This window comes from Lissotriton helveticus, chromosome 6, assembly GCF_964261635.1.
Source record: "Lissotriton helveticus chromosome 6, aLisHel1.1, whole genome shotgun sequence".
Taxonomy (NCBI): domain Eukaryota; kingdom Metazoa; phylum Chordata; class Amphibia; order Caudata; family Salamandridae; genus Lissotriton; species Lissotriton helveticus.
Genome location: NC_136067.1, coordinates 1424965682 through 1424990384, shown reverse-complemented (window position 1 = coordinate 1424990384; position 24703 = coordinate 1424965682). Strand labels below are relative to the sequence as shown.

Below are 24703 nucleotides of genomic sequence, written 5' to 3'. Positions count from 1 at the left end.
TCTATCTATGCGGATCTGAGCTTATGTGATACATCATCTAACTACTGAAATCACCGCCTGTTATGTTTCTCAATAGGAGGTTACTTCACATAGTAACTGCTATGGTAGTATGTCAATCCCCTACAAACTTTGGTTTATATTCCTGGACTTCTAGCAGGCGTTAAACAATTAATAATATGATGAATTGTTCCTTTTACAAAATTATTTTTTTGTAATATTAAATTGTAAAATGAGAACAGTGTTTCTTTTATCGCTCATGTGAGTAGTTTGAACATTTTCATTATTGTACTACTTCAAATTAAAAATTGATCCGTTACTATTGCTTGTTGTGAAACTTCCTTTCCATAGTTAATACACATATGTTGGGATTCTTCACTCCTAATACTGTTTATTACATATGGCCGATTCTGAAAATTGTTCAGACTCCTAGACCAGTACAAAAAAAGGTTGATTAGTAAAGATGCAGCAGCAATGTAAATGATGACAGAGTAAATTACTTTTTTTTTAAAAATACATCAATATATTTGTATACATCAATTTGATATCATAAAATAAATACACTATTAATAAGAAAAGTACAAATAGCTGTGTTACAAATTTATCACCTTCATTGACATTTTTTTGATTGTGCTATTACGTTATAAAAATTGCAAAAGAAGTTTAAAAACTTTAATCTTCTCCTACACTGAATGAAATCTTAGGACATTAAATTATGTGATACAAAACATCTTTAAAGGACCTTCCATTTGGCCAAATAATTGTCCCTGAGGTACTATCAACGCAGTGAAATACTTCTGTTCATCCTTCGAACATCTCAAAAGACTTTTCACATTGCATTTTACTTCCGTGCTGGCCATCTTCAGATTGCAGTGCATAGATATATATATACATTTGCTTTTAAAATACTCCTTAATATCTAATCAGTCGTCATCATCAAAAACGGGTAAGTAAGTTTTAAGTTGCAATAAATTTGAAACAGGCTCTTTCCTGTCCTGGAAAAAGCTTAGTCCGGTGAGAAGTTCTACGTCCCTGACGCGGGCTGCGTGCAGTCGAAGCAACCGTTCAACCCATAGCGATTCATCTTTATCATTCTGTCGGAAAAGAGAAGAAAAAAAACAATCACTTTGTTAGGTATTACTGGGCTTAAAAAAAAAGTAACCTGGATCTTACAAATTATGGAAAATGTATCTTCTTAATCATAAAAATAACAAACAAGGCTACCTTTGGATATTGGCACGTGGGTACCCCTCCATCCAAGTTGTATTTTCTTTCATTTTGGAGGAAATAGATTCAAACACTGATTTACAAATGAAAAAGAACACTGCATGGCCACACACCCATCAATTTGGTGATGTCCAATATTTTCCGGCTGCTCAGTACGGGGTTGTGAATTAAAGTAAATACATCGATGCGTGTCATTGAGTTTTAGACCATTGACTCAATAGCATTCGGTTAGTGACAAAGCCTTCTAGCTGACTGCAATACCCTAAACTGGTGAAGGTATTTTTCTATAGTTGGCTGGGCCCTACAGGATTCCATCTTCTCAACAGGAGCTCACCCTACATGAGGGTTGAGGCTCCTCTGAGCCCATACTCTCAAAGGATCGACCCAAAATCGGCCCCAAATGCTTCAAACAGATGCATTGCGGAACCTGTTGGCTCTGCATATCCTAAATATCTGGCTACACTTAACTTAGCCCCTTCAGATGAGAAACAGACTAGCGACTTGTTTTTCGGTCCAGGACCTAATGGAGTGATGAAATGCATGAAAGTTTGTTTTATGGTGCCTCTGCATTGTGTCTTTCATAATGCTATTTAGATGCTTGCGTGAAAGAATGCTCTAAAATATTCTTTACATAAAACACAACACAAGGTCTAAATAAATAAATCTACAATTCATGGGCTCTATGGGCCAGCAGCTCATTTATAAGGGTAGGGGGAGTTGGCAGAGTGGCACTACGTGGAATTCCCCTCCGTCCTATGCACGGAGAGCTCAAATTACCTCTGCCGTCACCTGTGGCGGTGATCCTGATGTTTCCTCCTCTCCATCACTTCCGGAATCCTGGTTGGGCCTCATCGGTGCAGGATTTTTCTTCTCCTCCAGTCCTGGGCTGTGAAACCCCTTCGCTGCAAGACTTGAGAGTACTGCGCGCTCATGGAGAGTGGGACCTAACCCCAGTCTCCATGATCCATGCGCGTGCGTGCGCAGTCCTTGTGGGTCCTGCAGTGAACGGGTCTCGCATCCCACGACTGGAGGAGAAGAAGAATCCTGCACCGAGGAGGCATGGAGAACGCCATGCTGAGATCCAGGTAAGGAGGACTCGGGGAGGGGCAGGGCTTGGTTGCTTGGTTAGGGGTGGGTCGCAGGGGCAAACTCCGGCACATGGCGGAATCAAAGTTTTTTTGCTGAACTTCCTGCTTCCAATCTGCAAACTCCGCTGTCAGAGCGGAGTTTGCCACCCTGTTACTCATTTATTGAAATGGGTTCACTTTTCAGTACATAAGTATTACACCGTGTTTCTTGCTGCACCATCTTTTCTACCTTCTATTTTCTAGGAGAAGTATTGAAGGGCCTTATGTGTCAAAGGGTTTTATCCATTCTGTGTCTTTGGGAAAATGTAATGATACACAAAAGCCTATGTTTCCTTCTCAAACAAGCATTGGAAAAGACAATACATCTGTCTTTAGTGTGCTGACATATATAAACACTGGCAAATTGCAAGACTGGAAGCTGCTGAGATGCCGTAGAGGAGAAACTGCTCCTGCAAGGGATGACCGAAGATAGGCTGCGACAAGTAGTTTGGCTACTGTGGGAAATATATCAAAATGCAATGAAACAGCTGCTACAGAGATACGGAACATATTGCCAAAAAACACCCTTTAATGGCCATCCCCAGACATCAGTCTAGCTACAAAGGCGAGAGCTTTGAGTATTAGACAATACGCTTCAGGGTAAAAGCAGTAGTAAGACTCCTGACAGCTGCCCCCAAAATGTAAAGTGAGTGCCTTTGTAGAAGCGGGAGAAAACCCATGCCAACGCCACCATCAGATCTGGATGGTGTGACATCAAGAAGACCCCCCAAAGAGTTGGTGTGTGCTGCTGATCTGTTGGGAGTTTTGGTGCCTTTTTCGGGACTGGTGTTCCAATCTTCAAAAAAACAAAAGACAAGCATGCTATTGACAGGTTGACACTGGAGTCTTGATAATCAATAAAAAAATGTACTGCAGTGCAAAAGGCTCAACAAAGTATTGCCTTTAGGACACACTTCATGTGTGACATAAATAATTAAAATTGTGATGACTCGGTGAATTTTTTGAGATGTCCTTCATGCTTTGCAATGTAGGAAAAAGTATAAACCCAAACAGCCCATGACATAAGGTGACAGAAAAATAGACTCCGCAAACACAAGGAGATGATGGACGTAGCATTAAAACTTTTCACTCACATCCAGTCACAGACTTGGGTTGAATCCATCATCGTTCTTTAGCTCACTTCGCCACCCCAGTTCAGAATGACTCACCTGGGGCAGAGTCAAAACAGACATTCTAGATACACATTAAAGAATTGGCAATAATAGGTATTCAGACAGCTGAGCTGTTAATCCACTCCTAAAAGGGAGATAGGGAATCTCCAAGAATCTTTAAGCTAAGAGTTGTGTTGGGCATTGCAGTGACGGTCCTTTAAAAATGTTTCTTAGAAGTCAAACATTTTGAGAAGAAACAAAACAAATGATCTCTTACAGGCAGACTATTCAGAATTGTTTATATTACATTACTGTGCCTCTGAATCTGATAGTTGAAAGGTCAGCCAATTTTGCTGTTATGAGGCTGTAGCTTGGCCTTATTCAGGCCAAGATAATATTATTTAGGAATCAAACAGATTGATATGTATTCTAATGCTATGGTCATCTGGCATACAGGTTCAGAAACATTTAGAGACGATGCATCAAAAAACATTTTCATGGACTTAACACTAAACATTTTTGCCAATACTTAATCTTTCTGTGCCAGATCTTTTACATATAGGACATGTTCTATAATTTAGGATTTTTTGCACCAACATTTAGATTAAGTCCTGAGCTTCAGCTGGCTTATGCAGATCATACTATCTTAATCAACGTGACTCTTACTGAACTTCAGTGTTTCATGGAGGCACTATCTAAGTATTATAAAAAAACTAAATTACTTGATATTGGTTAGTTAAAAATGCAGGATATGCTCGGAACAAATAAATGCCTTTTCAACTAACCCTGGAAAACCATCATCATCTGTAACCAATTCCCAGACATTAAATCTCCGAATGCAGGTCTTTTCAGGTGTACCATTTTAATTGTGTCAATAATTCTTGAAAATGAAGCTGACGTGTCTAATCTGTCAGAGATTTGATCATTAGGGAGTTAATTATCTCAGAGTATGGCAAGCAATACATTTGAGTGGCAATGGTCTTGGCAAGAAAGGCTTGAGATAACTTGTTGCAGAGGAAATGACCATCTTCGGACGATAATTTATTACTAGCCACCAAAGCCATTCCCTTCGATTCTGAGATTTTCCATACCTTCAATGTGCTCTTTCAAGCTGTGTTGCTTTATCAATCAATTTATCTGCAGCTGAAGCTGAAATTGTTCCCTCATAATGCAGGAGCAGCTGAAATCGATTTTAGCGGATTACATTTGGAACAAGGTGGGCTTGATGAATGTGAGGCTCATTCTTGTCTGTTGACTTTGACACATTAACTGGAATCTGATTTGTGACTGCACAATGTATATGATCATGTGTAGTTCATTTTAGCTCTGCACGCAATTGTGATTTTATTTTCTTAAATAAATGCTTTGAAAGATGTATAGATGATTACAGACTTATTTTATCTCCTTTCACAGTTAGTAAAGATTTAACTTCCAAGATGAGACCATCTATCTCATTCAAGGTACAATTTTCGGCTGCATGTGTGAATGTTTTTTTCACTTTGCCTGCTGCTAATAAACTATTTAAAGCATTTAATTTGCAAACTTTTTGACCTCTTTATTTGATAAAAACCGCTCTGGCCATATGCATAATTTAGGAACCAAGTTGTGTATCCTGAGCAAAGCACACTCGGTCTAAAAAGCATTTGTTAAAAAAGAACAAGTTACTTACTTTTGATAATGCCTTATCTGCTATAGACCGAGCCGCAGATTCCTTACCTTAGAATGTCCCTAGGCATCAAACTAGATCCAGAAGATTTTTCAATAGCACCTACATAGCTGCCACCTAGGCGCGCTGACTTCTGTTACTTTTCACGACTTTCCACAACAGAAGCGCAGAGAACACTGACATTGCCCTGGATAAACTAGGGCCTTGAAAGGGATGAGCCCTGACCCTAGAAATTTGGCCGCTGAGTGGGTGGGTTGGTAAGGAATCTGCGATTAAATATACTCTTTACCAGCTAAGATGTTACCGAAGGTAAGTAACTTGTCCATCTGATAAGAGACTTCTAGCCACAGACCCTTACCTTAGAATAGATACCCAAGCAATACCATCCCTGGTGGTGGGTCTGCAGACCAATTTCACACAAGGAAGTCCTGCAGGAACGAATGGGCGAAGTGTCCATCCCTACAGACTTGACTGTCCAGACAGTAGTGTTTGGTGAATGTGTGCAGAGAAGTCCATGTTGCTACCGGACAGATGTCCAGGAACAAAACTCTCTGTGCCAATGCAGTGTTCACAGATTTAGTTCTGGTGGAATGCGCTTGCAAGTCTTTCAGGAGGTTGCTTCTTGGCCAATGTGTAGCAGATTTTGATGCAGAGCACAAACCATTGAGAGATGGTTCTCTTGTACACCGCCCTAACTTTCTTCACGCCAACATAACCCATGAAGAGTTAGCTGTCCACTTGAAATTCTCTTGGATGCGGTCAAGATGAACAACAACGCTATTTTTGGGTCGAGATGATGGAGTAGCCCCTTTTCTTTAGAGGGATGTGGAGTAGCGTAGAAGGTAGGCAGGGTGAATGATTGGCCTACATGGAATGGGGTTACCACCTTTGGCAGAAAGGAGGCTCTTGGGTGAAGCACCACTTTGTCAGGATAGACTGAGAGGTAAGGCGGCTTAGATGATTAAGCCTGCATCTCACTCCCTCTATGGGCAGCTGTATTTGCCAGCAAGAAGGCGGTTTATACTGTGAGAAGCCAGAGCGATCAGTTGTAGAGAGACTCAAAACGAGTACACATCAAAAAAGTGAGAATTAAATTGAAGTCCCATTGAGGTATATTGAATGGAAAAGGGGGAACGAGGTGCACAAGAACCTTCAAAAACCTATGCATAATAGAGTATTTAAGCAAAGAGGGTTGGTCAGGCAGCCGCAAGAAGGCAGACAGAGGTGAGAGATATCCCTTAAGAGTGCCCAAAGCAGAGCCCTGCTGTACAAGGGAAAGAATAAAAAGCAAGCTATCAAAGAGGGGAGCAGAACGGGGATCAACTGATTTTTCTGCACACCATGCCACAAATGTCTTCCAACAGCAGCATATATTGTCTTGGTGAAGGTACGCCTGGCTGCCAAAAAGACATTATAGACTTCGAGAGAAAGGTTCAAAGCTGTCAACTGTCACTGCTCAATCTCCACACAAGAGAGTAGATGGTGGAGGACCTTGCCTCGTGGCTGCGACAAAAGATCCTCCCAAAGGGGAAGACTGATCGGAGGATTGAGGGCAATGCTCAGAGGCACAGGATGCCAGACTCTTTGAGCCCAGTCCAGAGCCACAAGGATGACTTACGCCCAGTCATTCCTGATCTTCTTGAGAACTCCAGGCCGGTGTTGTATGGGCTGAAAGGCGTACAGGATGCCTGAGCTCCACTCGAGATGAAAGGTGTCCCCGAGCGAGAGCTGACTTGGAAATGTCAATGCACAAAACTGCTAATATTGTTAGTTTTTGATAGAAGCAAACAGATCTAACCAAGGCTCTCCCCACTGTTGAAAGAGACCTTCCGCCACCTCCGGGTTAGGACGCCATCATGATCTGCTAGGCATTGAGGGCTGTGCGTGTCCACTCTGGCGTTTTGGCAACCCACCAGGTGTTGAACCACCAGGAATATGCCCTGCTGTTCCAGCCATGTCCAGATGCGCAGGGCCTCTTGACAAAGGGTCCACAACCCCACTCCTCCCTGTTTGTTGCAGTACCACATGGCGGTGGTGTTGTCTGTGAACACCTGCACAAGAAAGGCTTTCACTGCCAGATCACACAGAGCTCCAGCAGGTTGACATGGATTTCAGATTCCTCCGGAGACTAGACTTTTCTGATCTCCACCTCTTCCAGATGGCCGTCCCATCACAGGAGTGACGCATCAGCTCTGTCTGAGGAAAAGAGAGGGTCTGCCGCTGACCCAGTTGTGGTACGTATACCACCACTGCAGGTCCTTTCCAGTTCTCTCCAAGATCTGCACCATGTCAGAGAGGTTTCCTTGATGCTCTGCCCATTGATACTTGACTCCACTCCACTGGGGAGAAGCGGATGCCATCAGGCATGTGTGACAAGCAAGATGCAGGAGGCCATGAGTCCCAACAGCCTCAGGGTCTGTGTTGGACCTGGGATTACCAGTCCACATAGGGTAGCCTGACACAGAGTAGGAAGGTCCTTCCAAAGGCAAAAGTGTTAAGCTTGCGTCGCACCCTCACAGGAACCCAGCGCCCATCCACTCAAAAATGACACTACACTACAACTTGCTTAATTAAATTGAATCAGGTGATTGTCACGGAAATGCCAGAGTATTTTTCCCCTTCCCCCTCTGAAAGAAAAAGGATAAGCATCAAACTCAGTCAGTATCAGGATTATAATGGTTCAATTGTCTCGTTCCGCTTTGACACCCTACTTTACTTTACTTGTTCAACATTAGTACGAGACCAGGTGGCTTCCTAGTCTCAGTTTCTCTGACTTGCCAGTTCGACTTCCCCGGCCAGCACGTCAGTGTTTCCAGTATCCAAATGGGGGGGGGGGGGGGGGTCTCCCTTCCAGAACCTTTAGCTCATGATCCCAGGTCCCTCAACAGCCCCCAGTTCCCTTCTTACTTGTGGCCGACAGTGTTTTGGATCGTTTCAGCCGTCCCCTTGCAGTTGCAGAAGACCGGAGCTCTCCGCCAGTCTCTCTCTCCCCAGCGACGCCTCCCTCGCAGGCCAGGCCGAATTACAACCAAGCCGGCACCGAGGGGAGGTCGCACTGGGTTAGTGGCTCCGCTGGTTTCTCTTCCGCCTAGCTTTACTTCGGGCCGCTTCCGTCGACTCCCTGGCAAACTGCGACACTGAGCATGCGCGGGAGAGAGTAGCAGCTTTAGACAGATGCCGCCCCTTCTCCTCAGGCAGCCAGTGGCCCTCCTCCGGACCTGCGCGTTCGTAGTTATTTCCTCGTTACCACTCCGCCCCCTTTCTAGGATAGTGAACGCTGCACCAGGCCTGCGCAGAATCGCGCCTCCTCAGTTTCACCCTGCCACTTGCTCTGCCACGCTACCTCAGCAGCCTCCGGCCGTCTCCGTCCCCGGCCAACTTCCCACCTCCACAGCCAGGAACCACCACTGTCCCTGGTCACTCAGTCAGAGTTGGGCTATGGGACAGGCGGATCACACCCCGGTGGTCACGCTTCTCTCCACCAGGTTTTCCAAGTGTGGAAGAAGACTTCCCAGCCGCACTCCTAAGCACAGGTGAGGGGAGGTCAGGTGGGCCAAGCGCAGGTGGTAGGTGGACACGAAGGGGGGGGGGGGGGTAGCTAGTTCCCTCAGTCCCTTCTCTAACCTTGCAGAGTTTCTCAAGGTTCTAGTCAGTACTCAGGTACTGAACAGTGGGGCTGACTTCCACTCAACTCAACTCCCCTAAAGTCTCTCAAGTTCACCCCAGGCTAGGGGTTAGTACTTCTTAATTCGAGAGGACTTCCTTGTCCAGGGTCATCAGGTGCGCAATCTAAGCAGGGTCAGGTCTGCAGGAAGGGGGAGCGGTGACAACAGTAAGGAGGCAACCCTTAAAAAGGAAGTCAACCCTCTGAGTAGCCTACCCCCCCTGGCGCCACAGCCAATACTCCAGCTAGCTCTCTCACTGTATGACAAAATGGCCGCCCTCAAGTTGGCCTTTTATACCCCTAGTCCCAAGTGTCCAGAATTGGCCAGAAGGTTCTAGATCCCACATATAAGTCTATGGGCCAGTCCCTGAGGTAATCAATTGTGGCAGTTTCCAGCCACCATTTTGTGTGGCTAAATTTTCATCGTTAGAAGGGGCATCTAGGCCTCAATAAAATTATGGGGGCAAGGTAGTACCCACCCCTTAGGACAACACTAAAAATTTCAGTGGACATAAAAAAAAAATGAAAAGTACTAGGAGGCAAAAAGGGACAAAATAAATAAATAATAGGAGGGACCACCCAAAGGGCCTACAGGTCTAACAGTCTGCCTCACAGAAATCTAGGATAGAGTCTGAAACACCAATATCACAGCCTGAATATCCTGGACTCGCCACTCAGGAAGAAAAGCCTAAAATAGCACTGTGTACTGAACAACTCTGATGAAAGGGGGTGTATCAGAGGGAGTTAGGTGTGACTTCGGAACTTGATAGTGAACCCGAGTGAGTGCAAGAGGTTCGCCGTAGTGTTGAGTTGGGAGGCAACAACTTGGAGCAAGCTCACCTTCAACAGGCAGTCATTGAGACTGCGAAAGACTGCCACCCTAATCTCCGCAGATAAGCTGCGACCACTGCCATCACCGTGGTGAACACCCGAGGGGCACTGGTAAGGACAAAGGGGAGCACAGTTGAATTGAAAATGATTGTGGACTACTGCAGACAGTGCCAGTGGGCAGGCAGGACAGGAATGTGGAAATAAGCGTTCTGCAAATCCAACGCTATCATCCAGTCTCCTGGGCCCAGGGCTCCAGATCCACACCGACCCGAAGACCACTCTCAGAGGCACCCTGATCTACCGACCCCCGGGACCACGCACGCATTTCAGCGAGGACATCGCCGACTTCATCAGCCCGCACGCCCTCCCCTCCGCTGACTACATCCTCCTGGGGGACCTCAACTTCCACCTGGAGAACAACAGCGACCGCAACACCATCACCCTGCTCGACAACCTCGCCAACCTCGGACTCAAGCAACTGGTGTCCACCCCCACCCACCTCGCCGGACACACACTCGACGCCATCTTCTCATCCAGCAAAGACATCGCCTTCAGCCACGCCACATGACTCCACTGGACGGACCACAGCTGCGTCCACTTCACCTTTAAAAGAACGACGATCCACCACCACCAGCCAAAGGTTGCCCGAAGAAGCTGGAACAAGATCACAGCCGACCAGCTCGCCGCTTCCCTGAGCCAGCACCCTCCTGCCAGCTCAGCGAACCCCAGCCAGGCCGCCGACAACCTCACGAAGTGGATCAGTAACTGCGCGGACGAACTCGCCCCACTGAGGACCCCGCCCAGCAGACCCGGCAGCAAGAAGGCCCCATGGTTCACCGACGAACTCAAGAGCTCCAAGAAGAACTGCCGAGCCCTCGAGAAAGTCTGGAGAAGGGAACCAACACCGGACAACTTGACCACCCTCAAGCATGCCACCCGGAAGCACCACCAACGGATCCGCGCCGCCAAGAAAACTGCATTCAAAAACCGGCTGGACAACAACGCACACAACTGCAAGGAACTCTTCAACATCGTGAAAGAGCTCTCCAACCCCAACGCCGGAAACAACGACATCACCCCATCGCAAGACCTCTGCAACTCCCTCGCCTCCTACTTCCACAACAAGATCGCGGACATACACAACAGCTTCAGCACCCAACCGACGCACGCCACGACCACAGCAACGCCGCCCACCACCACCCTCCGCGCCTGGACTCAGATCACCACCGAAGACACCGTCCGCATGATGAACTCCGTCCACTCCGGATCCCCGATCGACCCCTGCCCTCACCACGTCTTCAACAAGGCCGACGCTGTCATCGCACCCCACCTGCGGGACATTATCAACACCTCCTTCGACACCGCCACCTTCCCCGAGAGCTGGAAGCACGCCGAACTCAGCGCTCTACTCAAGAAACCTACAGCGGACCCCACCGAACTCAAGAATTACCGCCCCATCTCGCTCCTCCCGTTCCCAGCCAAAGTCATCGAGAAGACCGTCAACAAACAGCTGTCCGCCTTCCTCGAGACGAACGGATCCCTCGACCCCTCACAGTCTGGCTTCCGAGCCAACCACAGCACCGAGACCGCCCTCATCGCCGCCACCGACGACATCCGAGCCCTGATGGACAACGGAGAAACAGCGGCCCTCATCCTCCAAGACCTCTCCGCGGCATTCGACACTGTCTGCCACCGCACCCTAGTGCAGCGCCTCAGCAACGTCGGAATCCAGGAGAAGGCACTGGAATGGATCATCTCCTTCCTCGACGGAAAAACACAGAGAGTCCGCCTACCACCGTACAAGTCAGAGGCCACCGAAGTCATCTGCGGCGTCCCTCAAGGATCCTCGCTGAGCCCCACCCTCTTCAACGTCTACATGAGCCCCCTCGCGGCCATCGCACGCCAACACAACCTCAACATAATCTCCTACGCCGACGACACCCAGCTGATCCTCTCCCTGACCAACGACCCGCCGCCGCCAGAGCCAACCTGCACGAAGGGATGAAAGATGTAGCCGAGTGGATGACGACCAGCCGCCTGAAACTGAACTCAGACAAGACGGAGGTCCTCATCCTGGGCTCCTCGCCCTCCGCCTGGGACGACTCCTGGTGGCCCCCCGCCCTGGGCACCGCACCCAAACCGATGGACCACGCACGCAACCTGGGCTTCATCCTGGACTCCTCCCTCTCCATGACCAGACAAGTCAACGCCGTCTCCTCGTCGTGCTTCAACATCCTGCGCATGCTACGGAAGATCTTCTGGTGGATCCCCACGGAGACCAGAAAGACCGTCACCCAGGCCCTCGTCACCAGCCGACTGGACTACGGCAACGCCCTCTACGCCGGAACCACCGCCAAACTCCAGAAGAGACTCCAGCGGATCCAGAACGCCTCAGCCAGACTCATCCTCGACATCCCACGATACAGCCACATCTCCGGACACCTGAGAGACCTCCATTGGCTCCCCGTCAACAAAAGAATCACCTTCCGTCTCCTCACCCACGCACACAAAGCCCTACACGATCTAGGCCCGAGCTACCTCAACAACCGAATCAACTTCTACGCTCCCAAACGCCACCTTCGATCAGCCAGCCACGCCCTCGCCGCCGTCCCACGCATCCGAAGAGCGACAACAGGAGGAAGGTCCTTCTCCTACTTGGCCGCCAAGACCTGGAACTCCCTCCCGGCCGACCTGCGCTTGACCCAGGACCACCTCTCCTTCAGGAAGAAGCTCAAGACCTGGCTGTTCGAGCAGTAACGGCACGCCCCCCCCTCCCAAGCGCCTTGAGACCCTACGGGTGAGTAGTGCGCTCTATAAATGTCTTTGATTGATTGATTGATTGATTGATAGGTGATTCTCCGGTAGCCGGTCATGAGATTGTGTCTTGGAGGGAGGGTAGTCTTGAAGGGGACGGAGTGGCCCTTTTGGACGATCTGTAAGACCCATCTGCACGATGTTAAGAACTGCCAGTGGGGCAGGTGATAGCGAATCCTGCTGCCAATTGAATGCCTATGATCGTGAAGTGGCAGATTAGGAGAGCTTGCAGGCTGTAGCTGCTGGGAAGGAGGGGAAAGACAAACAAGACTGCTGGATAACTGACCCACAAGGTCTGAGGGTTCTGCCCCCTTGTTCGCGCAGTGACTGGGCAGAAACAGGAGCATTTGGAAGCCCCTTCTGTTACCATGAAAGGAGTGAAAGGCAGATTGGGGAAGACGTTGAGCTGCCAAGAGGCCCAAGGACTGGGCCGTAGCCCGCAAGTCCTTAGTGTTCCAGCCCCAAATCTGGTTTGTCTCTAAAGAGTGCCCTCGAAAGGCAAGTCCATAAGGAAAGCTTGGACATTCCGCGGGAAGCCAGTCATCCTCAACCTGGCATGGTGCCTCAGAGGAGCCATTGTCGATGAAACAGCTCTCCACAGGGAATTGTGAACTTTGCTGCTTCTCTCCCATCAGCAATAGCCTAGGTGAGGAATACCCCTGCCTCCTCCAGGACCTGTGGCAGTACTTGCCCAACTGTATCCGTCAAAGTGTGGGAATGATGGCCCAAAGGCCTGCTGTGTTCACAGACCGCAATGTTAGGCTGGCAAAAGGGAACATCTTTTTTCCCAAAGAGTCCAGCCTCTTGGATTCCCGGTCCGGTGGAGTGGTAGGTAATGCGCCTTTGGGAAGATGAGGCTTGGACCACCAAACTCTCCAGGGTATGGTGCTGGGAGAGGTAGTTTGGCTCCTCCGGGGTGGGGCAGTGGGAGCAGGTGATCATCTAATTCACAAGAGCCCCTGTATTGGGTTTGGACCAGGTCCCCAACAGAACGTTAGTGAGGACATCACTGAAAGGGAATAAAGGTTCAGATGAGGAGACTCCTGGTTGCAGGACCTCTGTCAAGATTTTGGTCTTGACTGCCACTGAGGGCAGCAGAAGGTCAAGGACCTCAGCCGCCCTATGCACCACCACTGCATATGAGGCTTCCTCCATCCATAGCCACGGTAGTGGGAGAAAGCATACCAGTGTCTGGCGTAGTATCCAGTTCCCTGGCTTCACCCAGTTCCTCACACCAGTCCATACTAAGGCGCTCTACGTATGGCTGGTATTTTACAGGGTCTAATAAACCCTCCCATTCCCATGGGAATAGGGCTCAGCTTCTAATCTAGGAATAAAAGGTTCTGCTGGGTTAAGCAATCACAATGGGGATTGCCCCGGGAGTGTCAGCATCGGGGTTGGCACCAGGGAAGGTCGAGATGTTATGACTGGTGCCGGTCCAGATCTAGGAACGGATTCCTGAGGGCCCAAGGGCAAAGCCGACAGCATGGAACTGGATGGGGGCCCTGATGGAGTTGGGAACGCCCAAATTTAAGGAGCATGGCCTCATAAAACTCCTTTAGAGTTAGAGGGCGTAAATGGAATAAAGTTACTTGTGAGTCCTTGGAAGCTCACCTTCATTTTCAACTGAACCACCAAAAAGACCTCAACTCAGAAATTTTGAGATTTAACTCGTCTCTCTCAGATGCGCTCGACTCTGTTTCCCCCCTTGTTCCTCTTACTTCCTGCAGATCCCGTCCCTCTGCTCCTTGGTTTTCCCCTTTGTTGCGGGAAGAAAAGAGCAAGTGTAAGCAGCTTGAACGTAAATGGAGACAGAACTTTGATCCCTTAGCCAAATTGGTATACAAATCTGCCCTGAATAAATTCCGCAAACTCTTACGCTCTGCAATGAGAGTTTACTTTGCTAATCGTATTCAACAGGCGCAGAATTCTTCTAAAACCCTTTTTTCCATTGTGAAAGATTTTGTTAACCCCCCTGCTTTGAAATCCCTCTGTACCCCCACTCAGGATCTCTGCAATGGTTTGTCTGATTTTTTTCAGGAGAAGATAGTTAAACTCTCCTCTTCCTTTGCCGTTACGACTTCTAATGACTCCGAAGACCCCTCTTGTCACCTTTCCTGCTCTTTTAATTCCTTTAGTGAGCTAACCCCAGATCTGGCGTTAGCTCTGCTGCGCAGCATTCAGTCTGGTTCCCCCCTGGACATAGTCCCGGCCAGAATTATGGGCATTCTTGCCCCTATTCTAGTGAACCCGTTTCTTTCCATCTGGAATGCTTCTCTATCGCATGGCCAATTCCCTTCACCATGGAAACAGGCTAGGCTTGTCCCCATATTGAAAAAAGCTGGTACCGACCCTTTATTATTTAGTAACTATCGACCTATCTCACTCCTGCCCAAACCTGCCAAGATTCTAGAAAAGGTGGTACAGAAACAGTTAGCACTGTACCTTGAGTCAAACCAGCTGTTGCATGACTCCCAGTCCGGCTTTAGAACCGGCTACAGCACGGAGACAGCGCTGCTTGAAGTTTCAGATACCATCAGGGAATCAGTGGATAGGGGCGAGGAGGCCATGTTGGTCCTCCTCGACCTATCCGCTGCTTTCGACACCGTTTCCCATAAAAAACTTATCATCCGTTTACAACAGCTTGGGGTCGGTGGGACAGTGCTGGCTTGGATCACTTCTTTTCTGTCTAGCCGTTCTCAAAGGGTCACGTTGCACCCTTTTGAATCCGAGGACAAACCCCTTCTGTGCGGAGTGCCCCAGGGCTCTGCTTTAAGCCCTCTATTATTTAATGCCTATGTGGCTCCATTGGCCAAGGTAGTTGAGTCTTGGGGTGTCAGGGTGGTCTCTTATGCTGATGATACTCAGCTTATCTTTTCATTTCGAGACCACTCTGACTCCCTATTTTCCAACTTTAGAAACTGCCTTGGCAACATCTGCACATGGATGTCAGCCAACCATCTTGCCCTCAACACCGATAAAACGGAGGTCCTTTTTTTCAGCAAAAAATCCCCCCCCCTGCAAACCTTTGGTGGCCTACCATCTTGAATCCCCCACCCACCCCTGCTCAAGCAGCTCGTAATTTGGGCTTCATTTTTGACAATTCTCTGTCTGGAAGTGCCCAAGTTAATAAAGTGGTAGGGGCCTGTTTTTCCAAATTGCGTATGATTAGGAAAATCTTCCCCTTCCTTCCCCAATCTTCACGCAGAACTGTGGTCCAGGCACTTATTACCACCCACCTGGACTATGCTAATAGTCTATATGCAGGTGCCCCCCTTTACCTGATCGATCGTCTGCAAATAGTTCAAAACTCGGCAGCCCGGCTCATTGGTAATATCCCCGCCCGCACTTCAGTCAGAGCCTACCGAGAGGAGCTTCACTGGCTCCCTATTTCACGACGCATCGATTTTAAAATTCTGATCCTGGCATTTCGTGCTATTCATGGGACTGGCCCGTCCTATCTGAGAAAACGTCTCAAAATCTCTGCTTCAGTTAGGCATCTAAGATCTAACAGCCTTCGGTTACTGATGGTACCTAGATTTAGGCTTTCTCGAAGTGGCGGCAGATCTTTCACCGTCAATGCCGCCAAGCTCTGGAATAGCCTCCCACTTGATCTCAGGTTTTGCGAATCTGAGCCTGCCTTTCGTCGCAATCTCAAGACCTGGTTGTTCACCAAGTGTTAGGGTTTGGTATTATCTGACGATTGTACTTTCTTAGTCCTTTTGTGGGATATGTGTCTGGTTTATTCTCTAAGGGGATAATCTTGTAATCTAGCGCCGGGACACCTCCGCCGGAGGTAGCTGTGCGCTCTACAAGCTTCAAATAAATAAATAAAAATAAATAAAATAAATTAGTTGGGCAGAGGTCGCTCCGGATCCAGGAAAATCAGGGAGGTGCGGAGTCGGCCCAGGAACAGACTCTGAGGAACAAGGAGAAGTTGAAGACCGCTTTGACTTCTGACTCTTCTTCTGGTGCCTCTTACCTGAATGTCCTGAGGACATGGAGTGGGGCAACGCTGACTTCATGTTCCACGAATGATCCTGGCACCATACCTTCAATCAGGACCTCAATTTGCGTGGGGAAGGGTGCCAGCCCGTCATGAGCTTCAGGGACTGCTCCCTCAAAGGCTTTGGGTTCATGGCCCGGCAATCAGAGCACAACTTGTTCCATGGTAGTGCTCGAAGCACCACAGACAGACTAGGTGCAGATCCCTCACCGACATATGCTGGTTACAGGCACCACAGGGCTTAAACCAGGTCTTCCTGTAGGACATATCCTATCACACCAGGAGAAAAACCTTAAAAACTCTTGACAAATTGTTGAAAAAATCCAGTCAAAAAATGACTGAGGGGTAGCTTTTCTCTCGGATCAGCGCTGGCTGGTGCAGAAAGAAAAGAACTAGCATCAGTGCGCCAAAGTTGTGCCTATATATGTTCCCTGCACGTCACTGCTTGCGTGAACGACACTGCCGATGCACACGGAGCCAACCACCACCACCTAACGTGCACAGGGGTACTGCTTGCGAAAAATCTTCTGGTTGCAGTCTGATGCCTGTGGAAATTCTAAGGTAAGGAATCTACTACTAGAAGTCTCGATCAGATAAAAAACACAGACTATCAGAGAGGATACAATAATGGACCTTGGGAAATTTAGAGATCTAACAGTTTCCACCTTAACACATGCTCATCACAGTTAATAAGCTGTTATTACAGATAAACCATTTTATCAAAAATCAAATAGTGCAGTAGATCACTGATGGTAAAATCACAAATATCTACCCAATGCTATACAGCAAGGCAATTAAAGCAGTTAAAATGAGGTAAACTACCACATTCCAACCTGAAAGGAAGGGGGGTTGCTGTGCTGTGCCGCGCCGCATCCTGGCATTGATGGGCCTGCCCTTGGCACTGCCTTGGCCATGTCATGACCCATGTATGTCCACATAGCCCCTACCAGAAGGTAATGGCAGCAGAGCAGTAAACACAAGAATATGATGGACGGAGCACTGAAACTTTTCAGACACTCATCCCCAGTCACGGATCTGGGTTGAATCCATCATCATTCTTTAGCTTACCTCGCCACCCCAGTTCAGACCCAGCCATATCAGTCTTGACCCTGTCCCTCTTGGGAACAGTCCAGCTCAAACTGCCGAGCCAGGTCTTCCCTGGAAGGGTAACAAGCAGCCTGGGACCGGTTTTAGAGTAACCCCCCTCATCAGCCAGGCTAGCTTGAATCCAGTCGCAAAGTGAGTAAGGAACCCACGTCTGGGCATACCCTTCCAACTTAGGGCGAACAAAGAAAACACAAGGAGATGATAGACGGAGCGCAGAAACTTTTCAGATACTTACCCCAGTCACAGATCTGGGTTGAATCCATCATCATTCTTTAGCCCAGAGAAGCATACAAAAACTGTCCGGTGAGGGGCAAATGAAAAATAAAGACACAATACACGGTTTTTCTGGGTGTTGGTATATTTGGTAGGTCAAAAAAAGTCAATTTCGAGCTGAAATTGCAGTGATGGAGGCCTGAGACGATACCAGACCACCATTCCTGCACTGGCTTTCCCTGAATGTGAACATTTTGTGATGGGACAGGAGCTGCCTTCAAACACAAAAGTTGGCATTCTGGTAATGGGACTGGGGGCAGCTACTGTCTCCTCCAACAATGCAGAGCGCCCCAAGTAAAAGAAGGGAACTGCACCTTGAGTACAACTTTGTAATCTGTTGCTATCCCCTTTTGGGTCTCTGCAATAGTTTGCAACCACAACTGGAGTCCCACATCTTTTATATATTGCATGCCAACTCTAATGATGGGAGTGTGGGGGCGTCTTATTATACACAGTCCCTTTCCTGGGAGAGTTGATATATACTGCAAAGTGGATTTTAAGTCAGGAAGACTTTTCCAACTTGCATATGAAGCTCTGCACATTGTGAGCTGCAATTTTGCAATTGCAAAGCCTGTGGTTTTTTTTATCACAAGCATTGTGAGCACAAAAAAGCTAAATGCACCAGAGCTATAGTAACAATGGCGTGCAAGGACAAGTCACTTCATTTCGACAAGGGGTGGTTAGAGGCGTCATTTCAGAGAATGGATAAAAGAGCCGCCATGGGTGGAGACACATCAGAAGGGTTTGAAAGGAAGGATATCCTGCAAAAGTAAGAGGATCGGAAAGATGAAGAATGAAGGGAGGAAAAGGTTTCAAAAGGATGGGGAGAAAACGAGAACGAAATCAAACCGGACTGACTTCTTGACTGATGCAACCTACCCAGGATTAGTGAATTTGTAATATTATACAGCAATGTTTTCTTTTTAAATTAGGGAGCTATTACTCTCAAAACCAATAACAACATGACATTTAGAAGACTGTTTAAACAATGCGCATGGAGTAAGAAAGAGTCTTTGGTATTTTATCTGCCCACGTCACACCGGATTAACTTACTGAAGCCACATGTTCTTACATGACATAGGCTATGTCAACCTGGAAAGAGAACCTTCATTACATTTCTGAACCTAGGGTTTTCAGAGCCAGGTATGGTACCAGACTATGGTGCCATAATATCACCTAACAAATATGCTCTCAGATTCTGCTTTTGATGGACAGGCCATTCTACATTTCTGGTGCAAAAGGCCATTTAGAAAATCATTACATACGTTTAAGGTAAGGCTGAAGGAGACATCTTGAAAAGACATGTCACTTACGGCACAGCTTTCACTGTTGTCTGTTCTGTGTGGTACGATGAACGTCAAAGCTTCCAGTGAACCTTTACACTGCAGCGGTGTCTGAGAACGATTTTTGCAGCTTAACAACAACATGAAGTAGTGTGTTGGAATTAAGTCTTCTGAGTTGTTTGTCCCTCTGCAAAGTCAAGGCCCAAACCATTACAAACGATCATGGCCTTTATGAGCACCATAAATACAGCAGCACTTACATGAATTTACATGTTCTGTCTTCTCCCAGTAAAAACGTGTTCCTTATATTCAGTTTAATATAATTAAAGTAAAGAAATATCTAGGTTCAAAAGCACAACAATCACTAATGCAAGTCATAAAGGCTACAGTGTTTTGGCAAATTCCATGTTCTTATGGAAACATCATAGATCTGAAATACTGCTAAAGCTCTCCTTTCAGAAGAAGAAGGTGTTGCCTCAATACCGTCAACAGACACTCAATAACTAATGTAAATTTCAAAATCAATATATAAATGGTATGACTGTTAATGGAAAAAGAAGAGGGGACAATAAGCAACCCCCAACGTGTCCCCCTACAAAAGTTAAAATGATCAGATGTATATCTTAGCAATAGGCACATTACACATTTCATCACATAATGCTTTAATCGTATCAGTAAACCCTAGACTACGTTGGATGAACCACTCAAGTCCACTGCAGTTCCATCACAGTGAAGTGGATATGAACGGGTTGTCCACCCCTCAGTGAAGGAAAATCGTTGTGGTGCGCACAGGAAGAACCCAAAAATGACCCCAACCGTCTTTCAGACCCCTGAGGTAGCAAATTGGGGCAGCTTACCCCAATATGCCCCACCAGGGGAGCAGAAAGCCCACTGGATCTGAAGCATCTGTCGAATGTTGGGGTTTAGTAGCCAACATGTCGTAAAAGTGTTATTTTCCCAAGAGAAAGCCTTAATGTATTGAGCTTAACAGCTGCATTTTTATGGGGTACATTACAATGTTGCTTGAGTATGACTAGGTCAAGCCTGTAAACTTGGAATTTAGATCTTAGATATGAGACCATGAAAGGATGTGGCAACATTAGGGGATGTATTCATGAGTGAATTGATACCGCAATTAAACATAGTAAGAGGTGATTACTTGCCCATCGGAATTGGGAGGATTTTGGTATAGACCCTGGTCAAAAGCATCAAGGATGCTAGTGGGATTAAAGCAGGACCTATTTAATTAATTTAATTTGTGGTGGTTTTAGGGACTTTGGAAAAGTCATGACAGGGGGGAGACCATAGTAGGATATTATGCAAGATATGTTGTGCTTTATCTGTATTTATGTAGGATGGCCATTATGGAAATTGGGGTATAATGGTTTAATTATGAAGGAAGGGGAAAATTAAAGCAAGTATGATATGTGGATGTATTGATGAAAGGCATAGTGTATGAAGGTAAATATGGTTGCTGAGGAGCAGTGGCCTGGAGAAGACATGGAGTTGCGGCTAACGAGCTTTTGTTTAGTAGGATGATAAATGTAGCAATATTCAGTATGGCAATTTTGGTAGATGGGAGGGAGGGAGGGGACGAAGATTAACCCCTTCGGGGCTAATGACGAGCTGGGCTAGTCATCGCGCTTACCTGTCCTGCGCGGATGACAAGGCCAGCTCGTCATCAGCCCCACCCTCGGGGGAAGCGCTGGCGCTCCCCCCGAGGCTCTCTGATCGTCGTTGTTTTGCTGGGGGCGGCAGTGGAAGAGCTTCCGCTGCCGCCCCCGCCCCCCCCCATGGTAATCCCTGATGACGTCAGCGCGCACAGCGCGCGCTGACATCATCAGGGATTCCCAGCGCTCGGGAAGCCATTTGCTTCCTGCGCGCTGGGAAAGAAGGTAGGTTTCTCGAGGCTGGCGGGGGTTTGGGGGCAGCGAAGAGGCATCAGGGGAGAGGAAAGAGATTTTCCTTTCCCCTGATGTCTCTTTGCAGGGCATTTCTGCCTCACGATCGCGCACAGCGTCGCGATTGTGCGGCGGAAATGCCCCCACTAGACACCAGGGATATACTTTTAGTTTTTAGGAAGTGACCCCTTGGGCAAGGGTCGCTTCCAGGCTGGCTGGCAATATGTTTTCGTTTTTCTGCCCCCCCTGGGGGGAAATCGGCCCGTTTTTTCGGCCGTTTTGCCCCCAGGGGGGGCAGAAATTCCCCACTAGCACCAGGGATATAGATATTTACAAAGATGGCGGCCATTGATTTTGTTTACGTTTTTCTGTCCCCCCTGGGGGCAAATCGGCCCGTTTTTTTTTGCCGTTTTGCCCCCAGGGGGGACAGAAAATGCCCACTAGACACCAGGGATGTAATTTTAGTTTTTAGGAAGCGACCCCTTGGGCAAGGGTCGCTTCCAGGTGGGGTCTGAGTATGTTTTCGTTTTTCTGCCCCCCCTGGGGGGAAATCGGCCCGTTTTTCGGCCGTTTTGCCCCCAGGGGGGGCAGAAATTACCCACTAGAACCAGGGATTTTTGTTGGGGCAATGTGTTTGTTTTGGGAAGCGACCCCTTGGGTAAGGGTCGCTTCCAGGTGGACATGATTGTGTTTTTGTTTTTCTGTCCACCCTGGGGGCAAATCGGCCTGTTTTTTTTGCCGTTTTGCCCCCAGGGGGGGCGGAAAATGCCCACTAACACAAAGTTTTTAGGAAGCGACCCCTTGGGCATGTTTGCTGGTGGTGTGTGTGGGGAGTGGTACTTGGCTGGATGGTGTGCGTGGAGCGGTGCTTGGCTGGCGGTGTGTGTGGAGTGGTACTTGGCTGTCGGTGTGCGCTGAGTGGTGTTTGGCTGGCGGTGTGCGTGGAGGGGTACTTGGCTATCTATGCACGGAGTGGTGCTTGGCTGGCGGTGTGTGTGGAGTGGCGCTTGGCTGGTGGTGTGTGTAGAGTGGTACTTGGCTGTCTGTGCACGGAGTGGTGCTTGGCTGGCGGTGTGTGTGGAGTGGCGCTTGGCTGGTGGTGTGCGTGGAGTGCTACTTTGCTGTCTGTGCACGGAGTGCTGCTTGGCTGGTGGTGTGTGTGGAGTGGCGCTTGGCTGGTGGTGTGCGTGGAGTGCTACTTTGCTGTCTGTGCACGGAGTGCTGCTTGGCTGGTGGTGTGTGTGGAGTGGCGCTTGGCTGGTGGTGTGCGTGGAGTGCTACTTTGCTGTCTGTGCTCGGAGTGCTGCTTGGCTGGCGGTGTGTGTGGAGTGGCGCTTGGCTGGTGGTGTGCGTGGAGTGCTACTTTGCTGTCTGTGCACGGAGTGCTGCTTGGCTGGCGGTGTGTGTGGAGTGGCGCTTGGCTGGTGGTGTGCGTGGAGTGCTACTTTGCTGTCTGTGCACGGAGTGCTGCTTGGCTGGCGGTGTGTGTGGAGTGGCGCTTGGCTGGCGGTGTGTGTGGAGTGGCGCTTGGCTGGATGGTGCTTGGCTGGCGGTGAGTGGTGCTTGGCTGGTGGTGCTTGTGGAGTGGCGCTTGGCAGGTGGTGTGCGTGGAGTGCTACTTTGCTGTCAGTGCACGGAGTGGTGCTTGGCTGGCGGTGTGTGTGGAGTGGCGCTTGGCTGTTAGTGTGCGTGGAGTGCTACTTTGCTGTCTGTGCACGGAGTGCTGCTTGGCTGGCGGTGTGTGTGGAGTGGCGCTTGGCTGGTGGTGTGCGTGGAGTGCTACTTTGCTGTCTGTGTACGGAGTGCTGCTTGGCTGGCGGTGTGTGTGGAGTGGCGCTTGGCTGGTGGTGTGCGTGGAGTGCTACTTTGCTGTCTGTGCACGGAGTGCTGCTTGGCTGGCGGTGTGTGTGGAGTGGCGCTTGGCTGGATGGTGCTTGGCTGGCGGTGAGTGGTGCTTGGCTGGTGGTGCTTGTGGAGTGGCGCCTGGCAGGTGGTGTGCGTGGAGTGCTACTTTGCTGTCTGTGCACGGAGTGGTGCTTGGCTGGCGGTGTGTGTGGAGTGGCGCTTGGCTGGTGGTGTGCGTGGAGTGCTGCTTGGCTGGAGGTGTGTGTTGAGTGGCGCTTGGCTGGTGGTGTGCGTGGAGTGCTACTTTGCTGTCTGTGCACGGAGTGCTGCTTGGCTGGCGGTGTGTGTGGAGTGGCGCTTGGCTGGTGGTGTGCTGGAGTGCTACTTTGCTGTCTCTGCACGGAGTGCTGCTTGGCTGGCGGTGTGTGTGGAGTGGTGTTTGGCTGGCGGTGTGTGGGGAGTGGTGTTTGGCTGGCGGTGTGTGGGGAGTGGTACTTGGCTGGATGGTGTGCGTGGAGTGGTACTTGGCTGTCGGTGTGCGCTGAGTGGGGTTTGGCTGGCGGTGTGCATGGTCTGGTGCTTGGATGGTGGTGTGGGTGGACTGGAACTCTGCTGGCGGTGTGTGAGTAGTTACTTTCTGTTGGTCACTACACACACTGCTAGTTGAGTGACACTCTACGCAGTCCATCATTTTCTGTAGTTGCTATGTCAGATATGTGGGCGTGTGAAAGTGATGGGCGGCTGGCGGTGTGAATGTTTTGTATGTGTCACACGTACAAAAGGTGTATGAATGTCCTTACTGCCCCTGTGTGATATGGGTACTGGTAGTAGCAAAAGACTGACTGGCACCAAAGTGGTCAGGCACTTTACAAAAATTCAAAAAATTATCCAGTGTCTTGATGTTAAACCTCATCTAATCTCATTTGGTCTAAGCCCTAATTGATGGCCCATCTGGCCGAATTTTAATTTGGGGGGCAAATTTGTGTGTTGTTTTTTTAATTGTTATATTGTTTGTGAAATGTGGTAGTAATTCTTTTTTCTTCTCTATTTTTGTCTTGTTCCAGGCTTTTGCTGTTTGGATTGTTGTAGGTTGCGTGTCTGTTTGCAGCTTGTGTAGTTGCTTGTGCTTGGTAAGTGAATGTATTTTGTACTACTTCTCCTTGATGTTTGTCTTTTTGAAAAAGGTTGTACTTCTAGCAGTTTGTGTGGCTCTGTGTTTTTTTTTTCAGCATTAGTGTTTGATGTGCACTTTGTTTTCTAATGTCATTTATTTTTTTCTTTCTAGTGGGATTTCATTTCTTTTCGCTGTGTCTCAACAGAGTAGGTGCTGGTGAGTGTAGCTATATTTTGTAAGAGTGAAATTGTTTTGGATTGTATTTATCTTTTAGTGAAAGCCTTACCTTGTTTACTTCTTACTTTGCACAGTGTAGGTTGTTGTTCACTTGTGTGTGCAGTCTTCTTGCTTTGTAAGGATAATGGCTAGTCGCAGGATTACTGCTCAGCAGGTTCTTGGTTTGCTTTTTGAGTCTTCCTCGGACCATGGTTCAGAGTCTGAGTCCGATTCGGACTCCCAGGAAGCGGCAGAAGATTCAGGCAGTGAGTTTTCTCTTCGCATGGAATCATCATCATCGGATGATGACTCTTCTTCTAGTGCTGATGAAGGGCCTATGGTACAGGAGGACATTGTGTTGCCGGTAGTGGGCCAAGAGGCACCTGTGCTGCTGCCTAGGGCCGCAAGGTTTCCTTTCTTTTTACGTCGGCAAGAGGCATGTGGGCTGGAGCCTGCACCCAAAAGGCTTCACATTGCTGTGGTGCGCAAAGGGGCATCTGGTGCTTTTCGTCTTCCTGCT

The 24703-nt window shown here is 48.5% G+C and overlaps 1 protein-coding gene across 1 annotated transcript in view; it reads right to left on the bottom strand.

The window, feature by feature from the left end:
* Positions 1-537: 537 nt before the first annotated feature.
* The window catches only part of ENPP1 (ectonucleotide pyrophosphatase/phosphodiesterase 1), a 739100-nt gene continuing 714934 nt past the window's right edge, over positions 538-24703 (bottom strand). Inside the window, exons 24-25 of the mRNA XM_078649218.1 lie at positions 19138-19294; positions 538-1091 (exon numbers count right to left, since the gene is read on the bottom strand). Coding sequence (XP_078505344.1) covers positions 921-1091; positions 19138-19294 — 328 coding nt within the window. The 3' untranslated portion in view covers positions 538-920. The remainder of the gene's footprint in view (positions 1092-19137; positions 19295-24703) is intronic.